The sequence below is a fragment of the Ptiloglossa arizonensis genome, chromosome 6 (assembly GCF_051014685.1).
Source record: "Ptiloglossa arizonensis isolate GNS036 chromosome 6, iyPtiAriz1_principal, whole genome shotgun sequence".
NCBI lineage: Eukaryota > Metazoa > Arthropoda > Insecta > Hymenoptera > Colletidae > Ptiloglossa > Ptiloglossa arizonensis.
Genome location: NC_135053.1, coordinates 19,091,047 through 19,113,332, shown reverse-complemented (window position 1 = coordinate 19,113,332; position 22,286 = coordinate 19,091,047). Strand labels below are relative to the sequence as shown.

The 22,286-nt window shown below is 29.1% G+C and overlaps 3 protein-coding genes across 8 annotated transcripts; 2 read left to right on the top strand and 1 right to left on the bottom strand.

Moving 5' to 3' along the window:
- Positions 1-680: 680 nt before the first annotated feature.
- On the top strand, positions 681-5,303 carry LOC143148212 (calpain-7). Of its 2 annotated transcripts, none has more exons than XM_076314285.1 (13): positions 681-732; positions 1,186-1,444; positions 1,543-1,706; positions 1,820-2,033; positions 2,107-2,429; positions 2,505-2,637; positions 2,759-2,949; positions 3,027-3,254; positions 3,336-3,580; positions 3,666-3,874; positions 3,953-4,161; positions 4,222-4,454; positions 4,522-5,303. In XM_076314285.1, the coding sequence occupies exons 2-13, from the start codon at positions 1,252-1,254 to the stop codon at positions 4,661-4,663; spliced, it is 2,484 nt and encodes an 827-aa protein (XP_076170400.1). In that variant the 5' UTR covers positions 681-732; positions 1,186-1,251; the 3' UTR covers positions 4,664-5,303. The 2 variants fall into 2 exon arrangements, with proteins under 2 accessions (XP_076170400.1, XP_076170401.1); XM_076314286.1 differs by lacking the exon at positions 681-732 and having other exon boundaries at positions 762-1,444; positions 3,027-3,084; positions 3,190-3,254.
- A 1,490-nt stretch (positions 5,304-6,793) lies between these two features.
- Positions 6,794-13,805, bottom strand: Ptpmeg (protein tyrosine phosphatase Meg). Of its 4 annotated transcripts, none has more exons than XM_076313463.1 (17): positions 12,612-12,677; positions 12,006-12,217; positions 11,794-11,922; positions 11,654-11,702; positions 11,402-11,569; positions 11,201-11,321; positions 11,032-11,119; positions 10,800-10,952; positions 10,489-10,721; positions 10,233-10,403; positions 9,977-10,154; positions 9,729-9,896; positions 9,465-9,640; positions 9,190-9,389; positions 8,758-9,101; positions 8,401-8,685; positions 6,794-8,316 (listed from the first exon to the last, which is right to left on the bottom strand). In XM_076313463.1, the coding sequence occupies exons 1-17, from the start codon at positions 12,640-12,642 to the stop codon at positions 8,233-8,235; spliced, it is 2,790 nt and encodes a 929-aa protein (XP_076169578.1). In that variant the 5' UTR covers positions 12,643-12,677; the 3' UTR covers positions 6,794-8,232. The 4 variants fall into 4 exon arrangements, with proteins under 4 accessions (XP_076169578.1, XP_076169577.1, XP_076169579.1 ...); XM_076313462.1 differs by having other exon boundaries at positions 11,402-11,593; positions 11,660-11,702; XM_076313464.1 differs by having other exon boundaries at positions 11,660-11,702.
- A 1,090-nt stretch (positions 13,806-14,895) lies between these two features.
- Dre4 (SPT16 homolog, facilitates chromatin remodeling subunit dre4) lies at positions 14,896-22,001 on the top strand. 2 transcript variants are annotated; one of them, XM_076315230.1, is made up of 20 exons: positions 14,896-15,176; positions 15,263-15,367; positions 15,704-15,868; positions 15,984-16,136; positions 16,214-16,360; positions 16,447-16,713; positions 16,781-17,116; positions 17,202-17,571; positions 17,691-17,889; positions 18,011-18,392; positions 18,468-18,650; positions 18,718-18,849; positions 18,923-19,092; positions 19,175-19,358; positions 19,433-19,511; positions 19,610-19,778; positions 19,851-19,949; positions 20,144-20,209; positions 20,270-20,395; positions 20,513-21,987. In XM_076315230.1, the coding sequence occupies exons 1-20, from the start codon at positions 15,108-15,110 to the stop codon at positions 20,517-20,519; spliced, it is 3,408 nt and encodes a 1,135-aa protein (XP_076171345.1). In that variant the 5' UTR covers positions 14,896-15,107; the 3' UTR covers positions 20,520-21,987. The 2 variants fall into 2 exon arrangements, with proteins under 2 accessions (XP_076171345.1, XP_076171346.1); XM_076315231.1 differs by lacking the exon at positions 20,144-20,209 and having other exon boundaries at positions 20,513-22,001.
- The last annotated feature ends 285 nt before the right edge of the window (positions 22,002-22,286 follow it).

Genomic DNA, 22,286 nt, shown 5'->3' with positions numbered 1-22,286 from the left:
AAAGTTCATTGAGGCGAAATTACTAAGGACAAAATATTTTCTTCTAAATCATCTTCTTACCATGCATTGAATACCTAGCTAAAAGAACATAAGAATTTAAAAAATAATGTAAGAATAAGAATAATATATAATTAAACAAAATATCTCATAATTTTATTATAAATCCTCTTCATTCGATATAATACCTAGTTAGGAATACGAAAACATGAAGAACTGTACTTCACCATTGTTCATTAGTGGCCAACAAGGGTCGCCAGTTTTCCGGAAAGGAAATTTTTCAGGAGATGAACCATTTACCTTATAGAATCCAGAAAAACTGAACGAGATTGAACATTTTCGCTTACAATGGTTCTATTACCACTAAAGAATAGCGCCAACAGATAAATACTTAAATTCAACTATTTGTTCAATTATAGAAATGTTATTATGGAAAAAATTAATATTTTATTTGTACCACCGATATTGTTAACAATTATTTTACCTATTATCTCATGTAAATTGTTAATAATTAATAGAAATTAAAATATTGAAAAATTTATAAAGGCTAATGGTTTCAATAAGTATTTATTCTGACTGTGGCTTTAAATATTAATGTTACAATATGTACGTTATTCATCCATTGTAAATCAGTAATTAGTTTGTATAAGTAAATTTTGATTAAATTTCGAAGTAATTAATCTCTTATAAATTTACTAAGTATTCTATTAGTACGTACATATATCATCTATACATGTAAGTGTTCTATTAAACTGTATAATTGACGTATAGCATCAATAAGCTATATTTGTGGTGTTAATTTTGTTCTTCGATCTGTCAAATAAAACTGTGATAGATGATTGTTAAATTGTCATAAGGACAAAATAGTTTACGAAATCAATTTTAAATTCTTGATGTAAGAGTGAAATAGCAGTCAGGTTAACAATAATCATAATAGTACAATATGACACCTAACCAACAATATTTTATATGAAAATACAGTAACAATTGTAATTTAAGTACATACGTTGATAATTACAAGCTATTTAATAAAATTCTCGTAATTATGAATCTATTAAAAAACAGTATATTATATAATATACTTATTTTAAAAATATTGTAACTGTACTAGAAAAAGATGTTAATTGATAAAGTGGAACAAGCTTATAAAGTTTTGAATTGTATATAAATAAAATTAAAATTTTACAGAGAGTGAAAGTATTTATTTATTTACAAGCACTAGAAAGAGTAGCAATTGCAGTATAATTTTAGTGAATGTACAAAATGACCTTAGAAGATGCACAGAATGCTGCACAAAAAGCTGTGCAATTTGATAGTAAGAGTCAATATAAACAAGCTTTATATTATTATAATGTTGCTATCAAATATCTTACCAAATTACAAGATTCTGTATATGATCAGAAACTTGCAGAGTATAAGGACAGAATATCAACAATACAACATCTCAGTGAGTTTATTATTTCAATCAATAGTATGCAAAGTAATGAAATATAAAGTAAGTTGAATGAAAGAATCAATAATATATGAATTGTGAATAACTTACAGTTAATGAAGAAGAACAAAAGCGTCACAAAGCACAGACCATATATCAGTCCGAGTTGCAGAGGTGTAAGTTTCTTATAAATCAAGCACAAGATGCAGATGAAGCTGGCTTAAAAGATATAGCTGTGAAATTATACACAGATGCTGCTGAACTTGGACTTAATGTTGTATGTAAATTGATTTCTTAACTTCAAATATTTAAAAATTTAATGTTTAAGAATGGTAAAAACAAATTTTTTACATTAGATATTACAAATAGTCTTTAATATTACAATTATAGAAAACTACTGATTCAGAAATGAAAGCAAAAGTAACAGCCCTTATTCGACTTGCCCTTGACAGAGCAGAATCTCTAAAGGGGCTAAAAAGGGAAGAAACCAATGATATTATTAAAACACTATCTCAATTACCTCCAGTACCAGAAACAAATTTGGATGTAGATGTAGATAAAGCATCAACTATAACAATAACTTCTACAAGTTCTAATAATACAGGTAATAAAGATTCCTATATTGACAAACACAGTAATTTCTTTTTTGATTAATTCTAGTTATTAATAATTTGTAGCAAAACAAACTCGACCATCACTTCATCGTGGAAGTAGTGTACATTTGAAAGTAACTGGTAACAATAATAATTATACTGAGGAAGAAAAAAGAGTTTTACTTCACAGTTCTCATATCAATGAACATGAATTTGTACCTTTTATGAGTATTGATCTCACAGAAAAATTTCAATATGCTATTCCATTTACTGACAAAGATGGTTTACTAGAGTTAGCACCAAAACAAAAGCCTGACTTTGCAAGGTGGTGTCGACCAGAAGAATTATTTTCTGAACCAAAAATGCTTGTAACTCATCATGTTGATTATTACAGCATAAAGCAGACTGTTAGTAAAAAATAGTGATAATTTTCTTGTCAATAATTTTCAGTATTAAATGTTCAGTTGTATATTCAATTCTAGGTTGTGTCTGATTGTTCTTTTGTTGCTTCACTTGCTGTTAGCGCTCAGTATGAAAAAAGATTTGGACGTAGACTAATCACATCTATTATTTATCCAAAAAATCGAAATAAAGAACCAATTTATAATCCATTTGGTAAGAGTTTTATAGTATTGTATTAAATTATTAAATTATTATTAATATTTCTAGTAACTTATAATTTCTCCAGAATTTTATTTCAACCGAAATTAAATAAATCATGAGTATTTTATTTTAGGAAAGTACATGGTGAAGCTACACATTAATGGTGTTCCACGCAAAGTTATAATAGATGATTTATTGCCTGTAAGCAGATACAACCAATTACTTTGTTCCTATTCTAATAATCATGGAGAGCTATGGATCTCACTACTCGAGAAGGCATATATGAAAGTAATGGGTGGTTATGATTTTCCTGGTTCAAATAGTGTAAGCTCATTTCTATATAATGCATTATTGATACAAAAATACAAAACATTTATTTAATGATTAAATATTTTTTTAAGAACATAGATTTACATGCTCTAACTGGATGGATACCAGAAAGATGGGTTAATAGACCAGGTGAACCAAATTTTAATAAAGACGATTTATTTAACATTTTATTATCACGGTTACACAAAGGAGATGTGTTAGTGACAGTAGCTACTGGAGAATTATCTGATTTAGATGCTGATAGAACAGGTCTGGTGCCAACTCATGCATATGCTGTTCTTGATGTTAGAAAAATAAATGTAAGCACTTACTCTTTAAATATGAATTTGGAAATATATTAAAGCAATAAATAATAAATAATTTTAAAAATATTTGCACAGGGAGAAAGATTATTGCAACTTAAAAATCCGTGGTCACACTTGCGATGGAAAGGAAATTATTCCGAACTCGATGCTGTACATTGGACAAATGAATTAAAAGGAATATTAAATTATGACCCAGATTCTGCATCTCAATTTGATAATGGTATATTCTGGATTGATTACGATAGTATATGTAGTTTTTTTGATGTCTTTTATTTGAACTGGAATCCAGGTCTATTTAACTATACCTATTGTATTCATCAGTAAGTTACAAATCTTGTTTTCCTTAGACTTATGAATTCTATATTGTTACGTTCATAACACTTTTTAAAAATACTTTTGTTTTAGAATGTGGAATGCAGGAATAGGTCCAGTAAAAGATGCATATAATATCGGTGATAATCCTCAGTTTTTACTTGAAGTGCAAAACAATGCTACAGGAGTGATATGGATCCTTCTTACAAGACATATTACAGACATCGCAGATTTTCGACAAAATCAAGAATATATAACAGTCTTAGTTTATCAGAATGATGGAAAAAGAGTATACTATCCCCGTAAGTTAAATAATTTAATCGTAGTACATTCTTTCTTATATTGATTTTATGTTTAATTGTAAATGTTCGATCTCGCAGATGATCCACCACCACATATCGATGGTGTAAGAATAAATAGTCCACACTATCTTTGTAAAATAAAGCTAGATACTCAAAGTGATACACGATATACTCTAGTCATATCACAGTATGAAAAAATGAATACAATATATTATACTTTACGTGCGTATGGTACATGCCCATTCACATTGCGCAAAATACCACATTTTTATAAATATGAAAAGGAGGTATACTATTCTTACATTTTATATAAATACATTTTTCTACTAATAGTAATAATTTTTTAGATTACTGATGGCCAGTGGAAAGGTATTACAGCTGGTGGATGCAGTAATCATCTAACATACGAGAATAATCCACGATATCAATTGCTGTTAGAAAGTTCAAATAATAATAACTATTTATTAATTATATTGAAGGGTCCAAAACAATATCAAATTGGTTTTAATATTGTATCAGTTATATTAAATAATCCTGATGCACCCGGTTCATTCAAAATGAAAAGCTCTGGTCCATTCAGGTATTATATAGAATGCATTATATACAGCAATTTATAGAGAATGTACTGATTATTTAATTTAATGTAGGTCAGGATTTGTTTATCTCGAATTAGATGATGTACCAGCTGGAACATATAATATTATTCCATCAACATACATTCCTGGACAAGAAGGGCCTTTCTTTTTAATTTGCAAATCATCTTGCAAACTGCAGCTTCAGCGGCTTTAATAACGAAAGATTTTACAGGTTTTAGTACAAATTACTGTTTTATATGAAAAAAAAGATTTTAACAATATGTTGTACAATTATGAAAAGCACAATATATAGCTGTTAATTTATACGCATCAATTGTGATATATAAAAAAAAGATACTGTAAAATATTTGTACTTATTGTTAACAATATAAAACTATTTAAATAAAATTGCAGTCAGATACATATTAATATTATAAATGATAAAGTGATAGTGGAAAATGAATGATTGCTGAATTATTATAAAAAGGTTTTATTTCATATTGTAGAAGTACAAATTAGTAACGAGACTAGACAACTACTGACTGTATTCTGAAGATTTGTGGCACTTTATTTATTATTAGCATTTGCTTGGTTGGTGTACTATTGTTTGGCACGTACGCAGCTGAATATCAATGAATATAGCTTCTCAATATCTCAATCAATTATTTATTACTCTTTGTACTGTTTTTATGTACATATATATAGTAGGAAAAAAATTCATTTTAATCAATTGTATCAAAGAAATACTATATGGTATACATGTAAATGTCCTTTCAAAATGCAATGTAAATACAGTAACTATTTTTATAAGAATATTATTACTGTTTTGCATGAGAATTACAAAAAAAAACACAAGGAGACATGTTATGTTTTTGTTATATTTCATGTATATTATTGTATTTTGCATCTACTGTATAGAAACTATATTCTAAAATATTAGTTCTGAATTTTACAGAATTTTTCTATTCCTTTTGATTACATCTTTATTTTATACCTCCTTGTATTTGTTTGAATAGAGTTGTAATAACAAAAATGCTACTCAATCAATTTAACATTTATATTCTTATGTTCAGACAAGATATTTTGCATTACTATATCTTTCATTCAAATAAAAATTTGATGTAATTTTTTGTCATTTGTCAAGAGTAGTTTGCATTGCAAACTAATCTAATTGCACTTATAATAACTATTAATTCCAATATTATTTTTCTATTAACACAATAGTAATTTGTATTAACATAATAAATAATTATGTAATTTATATAAAATGGTTTATGAAATGGGAATTGAATGAAACGTAAATATATTTACATAATTATTGACAGATAAATTATAAAAAAATTATGGACAATTATACAAAAAATATACAGGAAATCAATATTAATTTAGAATGAAACTATAAAGAAAACTGCATCAAGTGAAACTATTAAAGTATAACAGTTATTAAGACTATACATTCTCACTTTGTAATTATGATTTGGTTGCACATGTAGAAGGCACTATTGTCAATAATTTAGATAAATGTTATTATTAATAATACGGAGAGTATCAAAATGACATTGCGCTTTTACAGTCCTGCTTACTGTTATGATATGCCTAACAGATTCACCCAATCTTTAATTATTTATCATTGAAAATATTTAATAACATAGTGGTGACCCTTTGCAGTCCAGTCTTGCGCATTAAAAAATGGAATTTTGAATTAATATATCCATTTTTTAGCCTCATTAAATTAGGCTATTATAGAAAACAATTGTGGTTATCAATCAATTCTAATTGCAGGTATTTTATCAACATTTTGATAATTAAACTTATGTAGACAAAAGTAATCATTTATCCATAATTAATACTTCAAAGAACTGCAAAGGATTACAATATATACGTATTTACTTTCTTTATAATACAACAGACTTGACCTACATGTAAATAATTTGTGTTGCATCATTTTCAAAGCGAATCAATTTCATATTTGTATAAATGTTTTATATTAGATATAAAGAAGTAAGTGAAAATCTTTTATTTAATTTTTGTCATCCTACTTGCTTTGTGCATATGGAGATTTTTAACTATAAACACAATTGTGTTGTATTATACTATATGGATCTTTATAATTTATTGAATCGGTTTATTAACTTATAGATCTTTATATAAATTCGTTTAGGTCATTCAAGGATCTCATTTTTGTGCTTAAAAGATAATTTTGTGACAAATTTTAGACATTATAAAATGAATGATGTAACCTTAATTTCTGTAAAAGTTACAAATGTGAGACACAAAAATATTTTGACATTGTAGAAATGGGCGGAAAGTAGAACACATTATAATACAGTTATAAGAAAATAGTGCATTTTGTTAATATTATTAGAAGGTTTAAAGGACGTTAATGATTCTGAAAGAGGCATCTTTTTACTATAGAATATTTCATAATACACTTTTTATTACTCTTGATTTAATTTTTTGTTCTACGTTGAATTGTATCAAATGATTACTAAAACGAGAACATTCAAATTCTTTATCGTCTTTAATTTATATCAATCTTATTTCAAAATAATTTGAACTTTGTTTAACATTAGTACACCTAGTATTTTCTCCTTAAACAGTTTTCTTTACTATGTTTGTTAAACTTGCACTTTTCACGCAAAACAAGTGCAGATTTTGATAAGCTTTATTTTTTTAATAAAAATTAAACTGTACACTGTGAATATGATATAAGAAATTTTTATCATTGCTATAAGTAGAATATCATGTCTAATTATAAGTTAAAAATAGGGACGAATCATTAGATGTTAAAATTTTCATTTACATATTATGTGAATATGTATCACTTTCAATTTTATGCAATAATTAAGTATTCATTCTTGATTGAAAATGTCTTACATAAAGAAGGAATTATTTTCAATTATTTTATGTTTAAGCAAGATTTGTGACAAATTTGATTATTTCAAAATTTTTTAAACATATTTAAGTATTCGAAAATTGCTTTCTTTTATAAAATTACATTTTGCAGCTTATTGAAATAGATTACCTATAAATCTTACTATTTTTAGTTCTGTGTTAGCTTATTATTTTGTAACGTTTCATTGCGGCTTTTTCCAAGGCAATATTTTTGTATTGACACCTCCATATTATATTTCTACATTTTTTTGGTAACATTTCAGTTACCACTCATAGATTTTAAGGCGCTATATTGATTTCATAAGAAAGTCGTATGTGCACCGTAACTATTCCGCAATGAGCAACACTTCAAAAATAAATCCCTATGAGATTGAACGAAATTGTAAACGTTTCTAATGGAAGGAATTGATTTTCACGATCTAAAACGAGTATTAACAACATCTAGAATTTAACTTTTCGTACCTCTGCACCTTATTTCATACATGGGAATCAAAGTCAGTAATAATAATAAAATAGTTAAACTATAATAAAAAATTGTTTTAAATAATACTTTGACATTTATATTTTTAGCTTAAATATAAATTAGTAAACTTAATTCGTCGAAACTTCGTTATTTACACTCATATAAGTTAAAAGAATAATGTTGAAAAACCTTTATCGAATCAAAGGCGCGAAAAGTTAATTTTTTCTGATAATTAAATTCCTAGTTGGAGAATAGATTCGCAAAAGGATAGAAAATACCTATTTTAAATAGTATATATCTTTGTCGCTAATCAATAATATATGTGTATATTATTGTCCGAGTATAAAATTATTTTCTAGTGATGTGATGTTTTAGTAAAATGTAAGAAAAATGGTAATTACAATGTGTTTCAGTTTGTGTTCTTTTCACCTGCTGAATTCAGGAAGTGGTTTAGCTATTCCTTCGCTGTAAGCTTTATGGACTGCTTCACACACGAATCTATACTGACTCTGAAAATAATTGTTTGTTTCATAAAGTGTTAAAGGTATGATTATTGTTTAAGTTTTGATTCAGTATTTAAAATTTTAACTTACAGCATTTTGTATCATCATCGCTCTTTGATCTCTCATAGATCGTACAATATCTAATGGGTACACTGGTTGATTTGCTTCAATAAGACACAGTGCTGTTTCCATTAACACTAAAACACCTGTTCTACCTATCCCAGCAGAACAATGAACAACAGCAGGTTCTACTATTCCTGTTCGAGCTGCGCGCACTCTTTCAGTGAAAGTTGTAAATTGTCGCCAATCGCTGGGTACTCCGTGATCTGGCCAACTGCAGTATTGCATATGCGTTATATCTCTTTCTTCTCCAGTCTGAAACATGTAGAAAGAAGTAATATTTTGGACTTCGTGTGTTTGAAATTTATTAGACAAGATTTTACTTACATTAATATCACGCAGTATGAATTCTCGAAATATAAAAGTGTCTTCTACGTTTTCAACCGTAGACGTGAGCGTAAGATTTCGTAATGTAAGGGTTTCATTGAGTGCAGGCCAGTATTGATGACATTTTGCACGACCACGTTCAACCAAAGTTGTAAGCATTACAACGAGAGTACTGCCTGCTTCTAAAACCATCTGCCAGAAATCAGCAACAGTGGAAGACAAAGGTCCTTGAGTAGCAATGTATCTGTTAATAATACCCGATCCTGGTATTTCCATATTTACATAATTAGCATTGATGTAATCTCCATTTGCAGAGCCCATCAGTATTACTCGAGTAACATCGTCTAAAAATGGTGCAATGTGTCAATTTTTAAAGTTCGTCTTTTACGTTATTAAAAGAAATTCTTGGTCTTTTTCTTTTGTCGTACTTACAAGGTGAGATATCTCGATAACGATTTTTACTTTGATTTTCTGGTTTCTTAGACTCAAGAGAAGTGAGCTCAGGATTTTTTCTATACAACTGTTCATATTGGGCAATTAAAGCACCGCTTGCGAGTCCATCAGCAAGAAGTAACATTGATTGCGCTAATGCGTCTGATCCAATAGTTGCATGAGGCGCATCTGGCACATATCTTCATATAGAAAATAAATGTTAAAAAGATTTGTTTTATAATTATTGTTATTGTGTTTATAATTAAATGTCATACCTATATGGAGGTTCTTCTTCAGACGTTTCATCAGTACCAGCTAGTGCATTGTATAAGGCATTTGGCCTAACAGTTAATGTCAGTTCGCCAGAACCCGAATCACGAGATTGGCGAATCAGATTTACTACATGTTCATGTAGTAAGCCACCCACGTCAATACCATTTATGTATACTACCTATTTATCCAACATAATTATAGTACATATTTCATGTCAGTTATATTGTAATTTTATTAAGAAAGCTATATAATGGAAAAATATATACCTGATCTCCTTCATTTAATTTTGGATAACAACGGTCAGCGGGTGTGTTTGGAGCTACTCTTGAGACCAAAATAGGCATATCAAGATCTAAACCACCTTTCACATTAAAACCAAATCGTCCTTGTTCGTCTGGTGTTAACGTTATTGTTACTAAGCCATCTTCCACTATCTAGAAATTGCCATATTTAACATTATACATTTTAAAAGAAAAAGTAAATTAATGAATATAAAAACACATAACATAAATACCTGAGGAGCAGGTGAACTAGTAGGTTCACTATAATCAGGAAGATCATAAATATTTCTTTCAGCGGTGGTATCATCGTCTGCATAGCTTAAAACTCTAGAACCTAATACAGGAGAAAATGCATTTCCTTGTGTATGTGAACCAGTTATTTCTTCTCGAAGAGATAAAAAACCACCTTCACTATGGAACAAATTAAATAATTAAAAAGTATGTTAAAAAAACTAAAAATTAGAAATTAATAAATTATTTTCGACTAACTCGTCGCTAGGATTTCCCTCGCCCCAAGCTTGACGTGGTTCACGAGCTCCAAGAGATTGAACTTTGTTGTCATATGGCCTAGGAGGTCTTCCAGGAGGTATGCCTAACTTTCCTTTTTCTTCTATGAGTGGGGCTGATGTAACTCCATGTACTAATCTTTTACTGGGGGATCTAAATAATTTCAATTATGATATTGGTATTATATTATGCATAACATGAAATGTAATCAAAGGAAAACTAAATGAATTATTGTTACCGTATAAATGTTCTTTCTACTCTTGCTCTATGTTTTCCATCCTCAACTGTTTGAAATTCTGTACGTCCTGAATAAGTAAATCTACTACTTAAAGTTAGTGGAAAACGTCTTGGCCTCATTTTAGGACTGTGAAGTCTGAAGAATGTGTGATGTTCCACACATGCCTTCCATAAATTTTTAGAACTACGATATGTTTGCATATTGAAACCCAGTAATGTATCGTAGTTTTCTGACTGCAATACAATCTTTCCTATATTTTAATGAAATTTTATATATATTTTTTAATTCTAAAAACTGGCTGCTTTAAATACCTGTTCTCTTCTGAGTTGAATAAAAAACTGTTTTCGTTTAAATGAGATTTTAACTATTTTTGACCATGAAAACACATTAATCTTTATTCCATTTTGAAATACTACTAGACCTATTGATGTTACACCTAATTGTATTTCTTTATTTGTTGAGTCCTATAAAAATTGTACAAGAAGTTAAGATAAAACAAAAGCAATCAATACTTACAAAAAATATTCTAATATGAATATATACCCTAGCTTTATGCAATTCTACGCCATACATATCTAACCTCTTTGCATGATCTAAAAAATTAAATTCTGCATCAGCTGGCAGTTGACCCCTAAAAAAGTATAAACACTTCATAATAATTCTCGTAAAATATAAATTATTAATGCTTCTACACATCATAACTTCAACCTACTTATGAAGTTTATGTAGTTCAGCTATTTTTTTTTCCATTTCTTCACTCTGACCTGGAATTAACTGTAACCTAGAAAGATATCCTGGACCATGTTCTTCAGGGTGATAATCACCTAATTCAGCTATAATCATACCAAAGCAAACTATGATATTATAAATTGTATTTACAATGAAACAAATATTAATATATCAATATCCTTACATTGAACTGTATAGCTGGCAATAAGACATGCTGTACTGGGTGGTAACTGAAGTTTTCCTTGAAGAATATCTCTTCGTATTTGTAAATAAAATTGATATCTAGTATATTCTTCTTGTAATTTACTAGGATCAGATACATAAAATTTGACTCTAAAATAGAACTGTCCACCTAAAATGATAAATTTTTGTCGACCTTCTAATAAATTTATTTGTTTTTATTAATGTAAATGGGTTAATTAAATATGATCTTTACCCTTACTTCTTATCTGCTTCTTCACTGGTTTAGTCGGGTCTAGCCACCTCTGAAATATTAATACAATTATATTGTTATTGAATTAATAAAGCAAACAGATTTGTAAATAGAATATTAATAAATTTAACCAGAAATTTTACCATTATATCAGGTGAATATGTACAGGCAGTAGCTCCATTTTCTGCATATTGGAGACCAAAATAATCTTTTTCAACAAGTTCTAAATGTTGGAACACTAAATCCAATAATGCTTGACCTTTTGCTCTTTTCTAAAACAGTTTGACAAATATATGTTATAAGCAATACTAGAAAATAATATTTTTTGTTTTGAACAATTATTTTATGAACTTACATCTAGCTGAAATGTATGTTGTGTGTCATCAAGAAAAACAACAGTTGCAGATAAAGATTTTAATCTACGATTCCTTGCTAATTCAGCACCACGAACGTGGTAGCTCCCACTGGAGCCACTCAACGCTCTACGTGATACACTTTCAATCATCTCAAAGATTTGAAGGCGTGTCAACCACCTTCCCGATACCACCTCTCTGCTATGCTGACCATCTGCATAAACATTTTTATGCAAAATAATCAAAAACAATTACCAGAGCACATTAAAAATTAAACGTGACAAAGTTTTATTTTGAGTAAAATAGATTTGTTGAAATTGCAAATGAACAGAATCTAACTTTGATAATATTCAATAACATCTATAAATGTAATTCAAAGAGCAATAACATATGAATGGTTTTATATATGCAGAAATTTATTTATTCTTATTAATCACAAGAATATTTCATAATAAATCATTTTGAAAGACACTGATTTGCTCATTATATGTGCAAGGTTATGTCAAGACCCATGTTGTCAATTTTGAAAAATAATTGAAATGAACGAATCTGTACCATGCAATTTCACAGACTGATTAATTGAAAATCACTTTTTAAAGTGTAATTACATTCGGTTGATGTCATTGAAAATAAATTCATTGGGTCAGTAATCTAACGTCAGTTACATAAGCAAGTTCATGTCTACTGTGTGCCAGAATAATGTAGAACGGGGCATTCTGAAAATAGTTTACATAAAAGAAGCAAAAGGAACACATTAAATGGCAATTTGAATACCTTGTGACAGTCTTAAAGAAATAAAAATAAAATATCATTCTTTTCAAAAAAATTAATTGAATTCAAGTAAAACTGTGTTCATTCAATTTACAATTATTTTATATGATTTATAATTAATAAACAATTTATAATTATGATATAAGCAAGTTTAAATAGTTATAAACAAGTTTATTTGCAAAAATCAAACGTGATATTATTTTTGCGATATTAAAATAAAAAGTTCCTTTAAACGTCTCAATGGAAGAAGAAGTTATTTAATACATGAAATAGTAGAAAACTTTTTATGAAATAATATCGGAATTTTGAATGCAAGTATCTTTAGTATTAATCAGAAGATGTATGCATACACCAATAATGTTTTGCTAAATAATTATTATTATTATATATGCAGAAATTTATTTATTGTTGAAGTGATTGTTTCATAATTGCATTAAATATATACTGTAAAACTTACACTTACATTCATGATCCGTTGCAGTACTTTCAATACCGCTTTCACAGATGTTCTTACACAGTTGACAGAAGAACAACCGGTTACGTTTGTTAACACTTTCGGGAATTCAATTTACTAAAACATTAAGGACAGTAATTGTCCCCGATTGTATTGAAAGTTTGCAGAAATTTTTTTCCTTTTTAAAGCCCTTTTCATTATTTCTTATATCGGCATATTAGCACTTTAACGGTCGAGAACATCATTCCGATTAAAACAGAATGCATCGAAATAGTTTAGCATCAATCGCTGGATCACTTTGTTGTAGTTTGTAATACAAAACACATGTAATCGCATAAAACTGCACTTCTTTCACTCGTTCAACAACATATAAGGTAACATTCTAATAAATCGGCATGAACAAGCAACAATGTCAATGAATTACGATCGGAGTTCTTTCGTAATTTTGCGATAATCATTACAAGAATGCATACACGTGGACCACTAATTGTATTATTATTCTAAAATAATTATTTTCTACTGTGCTATATCATAAAGATATAAGACTTATTTGCAGTAAAATTGTTTGACGCCCTGATAGAAAACTTCAATGATACAACACATATGCATCACACTAGACATATGTATGTGTGATTAATATTAGGCATAGAGTAAGTGAAATATAGTTGATTGACGTTCTTTTTCACAACATAATCATATTTATTATTTATGATTTATATTTTATGTGTCGTACTAAAGTTAATAACGTGGCATATTGTCAAGTTAGCGTACTATTGAATAATCAATATTAAAATAATATTTTTATATTTTTATTGATAAAATAATTGATTTTTTCTTCATTATGAATTTTTTTATTTTATCAATATTAAAAATAAGTTACAATTTCAATTTTATTTCAATGACTAAACAATTTTTAAAAAGCAGAACGTATAGGTAATCCAATAAGTATGAAATTATTCTTATGAAATAAATTAGTAAAATTAAGATAATAACTTTTCTTTTTTAAACGTAGCAATAATTTGCTAAACAATATAGTGGGGATAGTTGTCGTATCCTTAAGCAATCAAACCCTTAGTCTTTGCACTATGCCTGATTTTACAATGAAAAAAACTAAAGAGGTGTTTCTATGTTATGTGTTTATTGTTAAAAAGGACAAACAGTTTTATGCATTTTACAAATGTAAATAAATAAATAATTTTATAATCACACATTCATGTGTAAAAATTATCATTCTTGTTAGACATTATTGATATTGACCATTAAATGTGTCAATTTTTATTTCCAAAACTCACTAAGGTTTAAAACGATTTTCATGAATTTCCAATAATGTTTTGTAATAAAGTTAGTTTGTGTTCATTATATCACAAAAGAGGTACATGTTTTTATTAACAAAGTTACTATTATGATAAATTCATTTTATTTTGATTAGAATATAAGTTAATATTTGTTGAAAGTTGATATAAAACACTTTAATCGCCTGTTAGAACAAGGTAAATGCCAAAAAACTATGCGCGTTGCACGGCCTATTTGCAGTAGTATAAACGTACCCTAATATTTAAAATAGTTCAATATCTGATAACTGGGAGCGCTGCCTGTTTTCTTTGATCGGCAAGTACTTACGTCGATCAAAACGTTCCCGCCGCGTGGTCTGTAGTCTGTGGATTACGGTTGCGGTTTGGTTATAAATCCCGCCATCTCCACATTGAACGACGAATTCTAATAGTATTACGTATTTTGTAAGGAACATCAAGGAAAATGTGATAATATTCAAGCATTTTGCGTCGTCTGAATGTTTTGTTCATTATCGTTTACGCCGGGAAGGTTTATTATAATTTTATGTCGAGTTGATTTCACAGCAGCGTGTTGAAAACAAGAAGCTATGGCAAACGTATCCGTTGACAAAGACACATTCTTTCGGCGTATGAAGCGTCTTTATGCCGCGTGGAAGGTAAGGAATTCATGATAATTTATTTCATTATTAATGGCACATGTGATCGTTAGGCAACGGGAGTAACTCTTTTTCTTGTTGAATAGGATGGAGAAGTTGGTACAGATGACAGTTTTAGTAAAATGGATTGTCTTGTTTCGGCCGTGGGCACAGACGAAGATATCGTTTATAGCAAATCAACGGCGTTGCAAGTAAGTGACGATTATTTCTCATTGTTATATTGCAATACTTTAATTTGTTATTCTATTTTACGTCTAAAAACAATTACTTAACCTTATTTTTATAATTTCAAACAATTGAAATTTATAGAGTTTACTACTTTGTACAAGTAATTTATATATTTTCTTATTATAGTCTACTGAAGAAGTTTAAAATACTTTTGCAAACTATAAATTGTGAATTATGTAACTAAGAAAAAGCCATTAAGTATTGAGTATTGAATATTTTTTTGTTTTATTAATCCAAGATCCAATCGTTACATTAGCACTTTTAAATAATAAAAATAATATTGATGTTTTTTTTTATAGACTTGGCTACTTAGTTATGAACTAACTGATACTATAATGATCTTGGCAGAAGAATCTGTTAGCTTTTTAGCTAGTAAGAAAAAAATTGAATTTTTAAGGAAGCTTGAAAACCAGAAGACAGATGAAACTGGAGTACCTCCTGTAAAATTGCTTGTAAGGGATAGGGTATGTGTCTATATAATTTATATTTTGTTTAATTAAAATTGAAATTTTAAGATTTTCTTAACATTTTCAACAATCATTTTTAATTTTTATATTTGTTTGATTTGTTTCTTTTAAGAATGATGAAGATAAAGGCAATTTTGTCAAACTCATTGAGGTTATAAAGCAGAGTAAAAAGGGTAAAACATTAGGTGTTTTTTCAAAAGAAAATTATCCAGGTGCCTTTATGGATGCATGGAGAGCTGCTCTAAAATCAGAATCTTTTGATACGGTATATTACAATTTTTTATAGTATAGTGTAACAAAAATTAAGACCATCATTTCATTTTGTACGTTTGAAAATGTTAGGTTGATGTAAGTGCTGCAGCTGCATATGTAATGTGTCCAAAAGAAGATGCTGAAATTCTTACTGTAAAAAAAGCGTGTTTAGTGTCTGTAGATGTTTTTACAAAGTACCTTAAAGATCAGATCATGGAAATTATAGATTCCGATAAGGTAAGTGAATTTTATTTATTTCACATCGTTTAAAAAAATTCTAATTATACATATGAAAGCTATATTATGTATTCATTTTATTTTAGAAAGTTAAGCATTCAAAGCTTGCAGAAGGTGTTGATGCAGCTATAACCAATAAGAAGTATGTAACTGGTGTTGATGTTACTCAAGTAGATATGTGTTATCCTGCAATAATACAAAGTGGTGGAAATTATTCTTTGAAATTTAGTGTTGTTAGTGATAAGAACACTTTGCATTTTGGTGTCATTGTTTGTTCACTTGGAGCCCGTTATAAGTCCTACTGTTCTAATATAGTCAGAACATTATTAGTGAATCCCACTAAAACGATTGAGGTAGATTTTATTTATAATTGTAAATTATATTTATATAGGTAGCAACAACATTTATCTTTTGTTTTAGGATAATTATAACTTTCTTTTACTGTTAGAAGAGGAGATTCTAAAAAATCTGGTGTCTGGAGTGAAAATAAGTGAAGTGTACGAAGGAGGTGTCAAATATGTAAAAGAAGAAAAACCAGCTATGTTGGATCATTTAACCAAAAACTTTGGATTTGCAATGGGTATCGAATTTAGAGAGAGCTCTTTACTTATTGGTCCAAAAACTCATGCAGTAGTTAGAAAGGGCATGGTGTTTAATGTCAATGTTGGATTGTCAAATCTTACAAATTCTGAAGCTACTGACAAAGAAGGAAAAGTCTATGCCCTTTTTGTTGGTGATACTGTTATGGTTAATGAGGTACTAACTTTTATCATATTTTGAAAACTTGTAACTTTTTAATATATTGGAAAATGAATGTTGCAATTAAAAATGTTTATTTTAGGGGCAACCTGCTACAAATTTGACACCTTCTAAAAAAAAGTTAAAAAATGTTGGAATATTTGTAAAAGATGAAGAAGAGGAAGAGGAGGAAGGAAGTGGAAAAGAAAATGAACCTAAACCTGAGATCCTTGGGCGTGGAAAAAGAACAGCAGTAATAGAATCCAAGTTAAGAACAGAACATAGTTCAGAAGAAAAAAGAAAGCAGCATCAGAAGGAACTTGCACAGCAGTTAAATGAAGTTGCAAAGGCTCGTTTAGCTCAACAGTCAGGTGGAAAAGAACAAGAAAAGATACGAAAATCAACGGTATCGTACAAAAGTCTAAGTCACATGCCTCGCGAACCAGAAGTAAAAGAACTAAAGCTATATGTGGGTAAGTGTACTGACTACTTTTGTATAAGTTAAAAGAAAATATAAGCATTTGTTATATATATTTTATGTTTATTCACTTCAGTTTTGTAATTAATAATATAACTGTTGTCTACATTACAGATAAAAAATACGAGACTGTAATTCTGCCCATTTTTGGTATTCCTGTACCTTTCCACATATCTACGATCAAAAATATTTCTCAGTCTGTTGAAGGAGATTATACGTATCTCAGAATAAATTTCTTTCACCCTGGTGCCACAATGGGGCGTAACGAAGGTGGAACGTATCCACAGCCTGATGCCACGTTTGTTAAAGAAGTGTTAGTATATAAATTTACTTTTATTTCAATCATTTATATAATTTATGTGAATCTTATATATTCTTATACAAATTATTTTTAAGATGAATTATGCAAATATATAAAAAGTTTATTTTTCTAGAACATATCGAAGTACAAACACCAAAGAACCTGGTGAAATTTCAGCACCATCATCTAATCTAAATACAGCCTTTAGACTAATAAAAGAAGTCCAAAAGAAATTTAAGAATAGGGAGGCCGAAGAAAGGGAAAAGGAAGATCTTGTGAAGCAGGATACTTTAATATTATCACAAAATAAGGGTAATCCAAAACTAAAAGACTTATACATTCGACCAAACATAGTCTCAAAAAGAATGACAGGAGGATTAGAAGCTCATGTGAATGGATTCCGTTACACCTCAGTTAGAGGAGACAAAGTTGATATTCTTTACAATAATATTAAGAATGCCTTTTTCCAACCATGCGATGGTGAAATGATAATATTACTTCATTTTCACTTAAAAGTATGTATAATTTCTTAATTTATTTCATTTGTTGATATCAGTGATTAATAATTAAGCATGTATGAATTTTTTTAGCATGCAATAATGTTTGGTAAAAAGAAACATGTGGATGTACAGTTTTATACAGAAGTTGGTGAGATTACGACAGATTTAGGAAAACATCAACATATGCACGATCGTGACGATCTTGCCGCTGAACAGTCAGAGCGGGAACTTAGGCATAAATTAAAAACTGCATTTAAAAGTTTCTGTGAGAAGGTAATTAAAATCTCATGTTTGACTGTAGAAAACTTAAAAGATCGTTTGAAAAAACAATTAATTTTAGGTTGAAAGTATGACTAAGCAAGAAATTGAATTTGATACACCATTTCGAGAATTAGGATTTCCTGGTGCTCCATTTAGAAGTACTGTCCTTTTGCAGCCCACTAGTGGATGTTTGGTTAATCTCACAGAATGGGTAGGCTGCATTATAAAATTATTATTATTATTATTGAGTGAAAGTGATTAAGATATTAATGTTTACATTTTAGCCACCATTTGTTATCACATTAGAAGATGTTGAACTTGTTCACTTTGAAAGAGTACAATTTCATCTAAAGAATTTTGATATGATCTTTGTCTTCAAAGATTACCATAGAAAAGTTGCAGTACTGAATGCTATTCCCATGAACATGCTGGATCATGTAAAGGAATGGTTGAAGTAAGTTAAAATACTCTTTTCATTGTTCTTCATTTTTTTCCATTTCTATGGAATGGAATATACATGTTTAATTTCTGTTTAGTTCCTGCGATATTAGATACACAGAAGGTGTGCAATCTTTGAATTGGACAAAGATTATGAAAACAATTACAGACGACCCTGTAGGTTTCTTTGATAATGGAGGGTGGAGCTTCTTGGATCCAGAAAGTGATGCTGAAAATGAGGATGTAGAAGATGAAGAAGAAGAGGCAGATGACGCCTATGAGGTTTGAAAATGATTTAAATAATTTAAAAAAAATATGTAACGAGGTGAATTCTTATATATATTTCAATTATTCAGCCGTCCGACTTAGACAGTGAAGAGGAATCGGATGATGATTCTGAATACTCTGAAGCCTCAGAAGACTCTGACAGTGAAGGTAATCTTGAAAAATTTTATTTAAACAATGAGAGAAAAAAACACGTTTGCTTTTGCAAGTTATTTAACACTTCACTATTTGTTTTATTTACGTTATAGGAGAGGAATTAGGTAGTTCTGAAGAATCTGGGAAAGATTGGTCAGATTTGGAACGAGAAGCAGCTGAGGAAGATAAGGAAAGAGCAGACGATCAATTTCACGATGATTACAATTCCAGCAAGAAAAAAAAATCTAATCGAAAACATTCGCCTTCACCGTCAAAAGACAGGTAATTATTTAAAATACATAATTTAAGCAAAAAGACTATAGTTCGTTATTAATTCGCATCTGCTGTTTACAGGCATAATTCAAAGCACAAGAGTTCTTCCAGTAGTAAAGACAAAAATAAATCTTCATCCAGTAGTAAAGACAAAAAGTCATCATCGTCAGATAAGCACAGGTAAGAAAATCATACTTTTATGTAATTCATAGGTTGTGCGAAACTTCGAGAATTGCTCTCGGGATCTTGACTTGATTCGATTTAAGATTTTGGGTTCTCGCAAGCCTTTAATAATTCAAAGTTCTAGACCTTGAATTTAGAAGGATACAATTTGCCTGTAAAACTATGTTACGTCAATGTTTTAATGATTAAAGATCGGATCGATCACGGAGTGGGGGATCACACAAGAAAGTGTCTCCTTCCAAATCGTCCAAACACAGGTGACTAACATAAATATTTATCCATTTGACGATGTGACAGTTGAGTTTTTTTCTGTTTAGTCCTAAGAAGAGCGATAAACACGACAAACATGACAAACATAAATCGAGCCATTCTTCGTCTAGTAGTAAGAAACGATCTCGCGACGATAGCGGAGAAAGGAATGATAGGGTGTCGAAAAAATCCAAGTATGTAGAAATACGTATAAAAATTTCTACTAAAAAATTGATGATTATTATTATTACTCTTTGTTTATTTCTAATTTTTAATTATATAATACTTTTTTTTTATATCTTTTGTTATAGAAAATAAAAAGGATTATTCACGCATTGAAGACAAAGCACATATGAAAACACAAACACCATGTTGATTCTACAGAAAGCTTTCTTATTTGTGGTATGGCGATTTAGTTATGAGAATAGTACATTTTCTTGCATTGACTTGTTTTAACTGTCAGGAAACGGTTCGTTGACATTACTTGAAAGTTCGATAGCGTACTACCAAGGTTTAAATACTTGGCGGTACAGTGATAATAATGTTATATGTGTGAACTTGTGCACGAATAATTTGTCGTAATTTTATTATACTACGAACACATTTCTTTGTCACTTGTAACTTGTACATAAAAGTCTGTTTTAACTAAGAAAGTCGATCTTAATTATGTAATGTAGTTACTAACACGGAACATTTCATTCCATTGTTCGTTTGCTAATATTATCCAAATATATTTGTAATAACATTTTAAGTTCATAAATTAAAATGTATTAAAGAATCAAATAATATTCATTGTACAGGTAGTGATGTGAAACAAAACTTGTTTCATTTGTTATGATATTGTTCTTTATTGAACAACCATGAACATTGATTCGTAATTACGATAAACGGAATAGCCGACCTTATAGGTATACTCGTAATACGCCCTCAATGCAAGACAATGCACTAGTGATAACTATCGTACATAAGATACCCAGAACATAGATATTAACTCACTAAGCGAAGAAAGCTGAAACGGATCAAAATCTTTGATAATTTTGTTCGCATAGTTCTGAAATTTGTACCTTGGTAAACAAAATAAATACTTTTTAAGTTATTTATCAGTAATGTACAAATATTGTCACTCATTACGAAACGTCTATAAATAAGATCATTGCCATGTAGCATATGATTACATTGTTAATAGCGATACCATTATTGCGCTTTGATCATTTTTGTTTGAAATGTGAATCTTTCTAAGGTTTTGCAGCAGTATGAGGTATAAATGAAAGTTCATTCATCCGTGAAGTCTTACATAATTACTTTCCTGTTAAATTTAAGGAAAGAGGAAGGAAATGTCGCTTGGTTTACATGAAGGTGAAAGTAAAATGAAAGTGTAACTTTGCAAAATTTATTATACCCTTGACTTATTTTTTTTTTTTGAGTATGTTTGATAACATAAATAGAATAAAGCTTAACAATAATTTCATGTTACGTTTGAATTTCTTGGCAATGCCATATAGTAAATGCCAAAGAAGAACCACTTCAATAACAACGTGAATGTAGGAGAAGTGAAAGTGTACCTTTGGTTACTGGTTCTGCAACTTTCTCCACGACATCACTAGCTACATACATAATTCCGGCAGGTGATTTAGTTTAACATTTCACAATTTACGAATGCCACATTTTTTTCAATGAATGATGTTATTCATAATTTATATTATAATACATTTTCCATCTTTTTTTTACCGACGCTATTGGTAAAAATTCAAATTAATATATTTCAATTACAAGTTTTATAAAACAAATCAAAATAAATTATTCTTTTTTATGTACATATTTTTATAATCGAAAGTTTGAATGCTTTTTTATTCAATTGTTCATACAAGCATAGAATCGTCAAGAACGTTTCAGGTATACTGTAAAGAAATTTTACATTTTTTTATATAAATGATGTGGATCGCGTGTTACTAGTAACATTTGTTATTATAACTAATTGATATAAGTTTCATATGTACATTTATTAAAACGACTAATAAATTTATAGTATTGTCTTCAACATATGTTTGTGAAAAATACAAATAACTACATCAATGGTTGATCGAA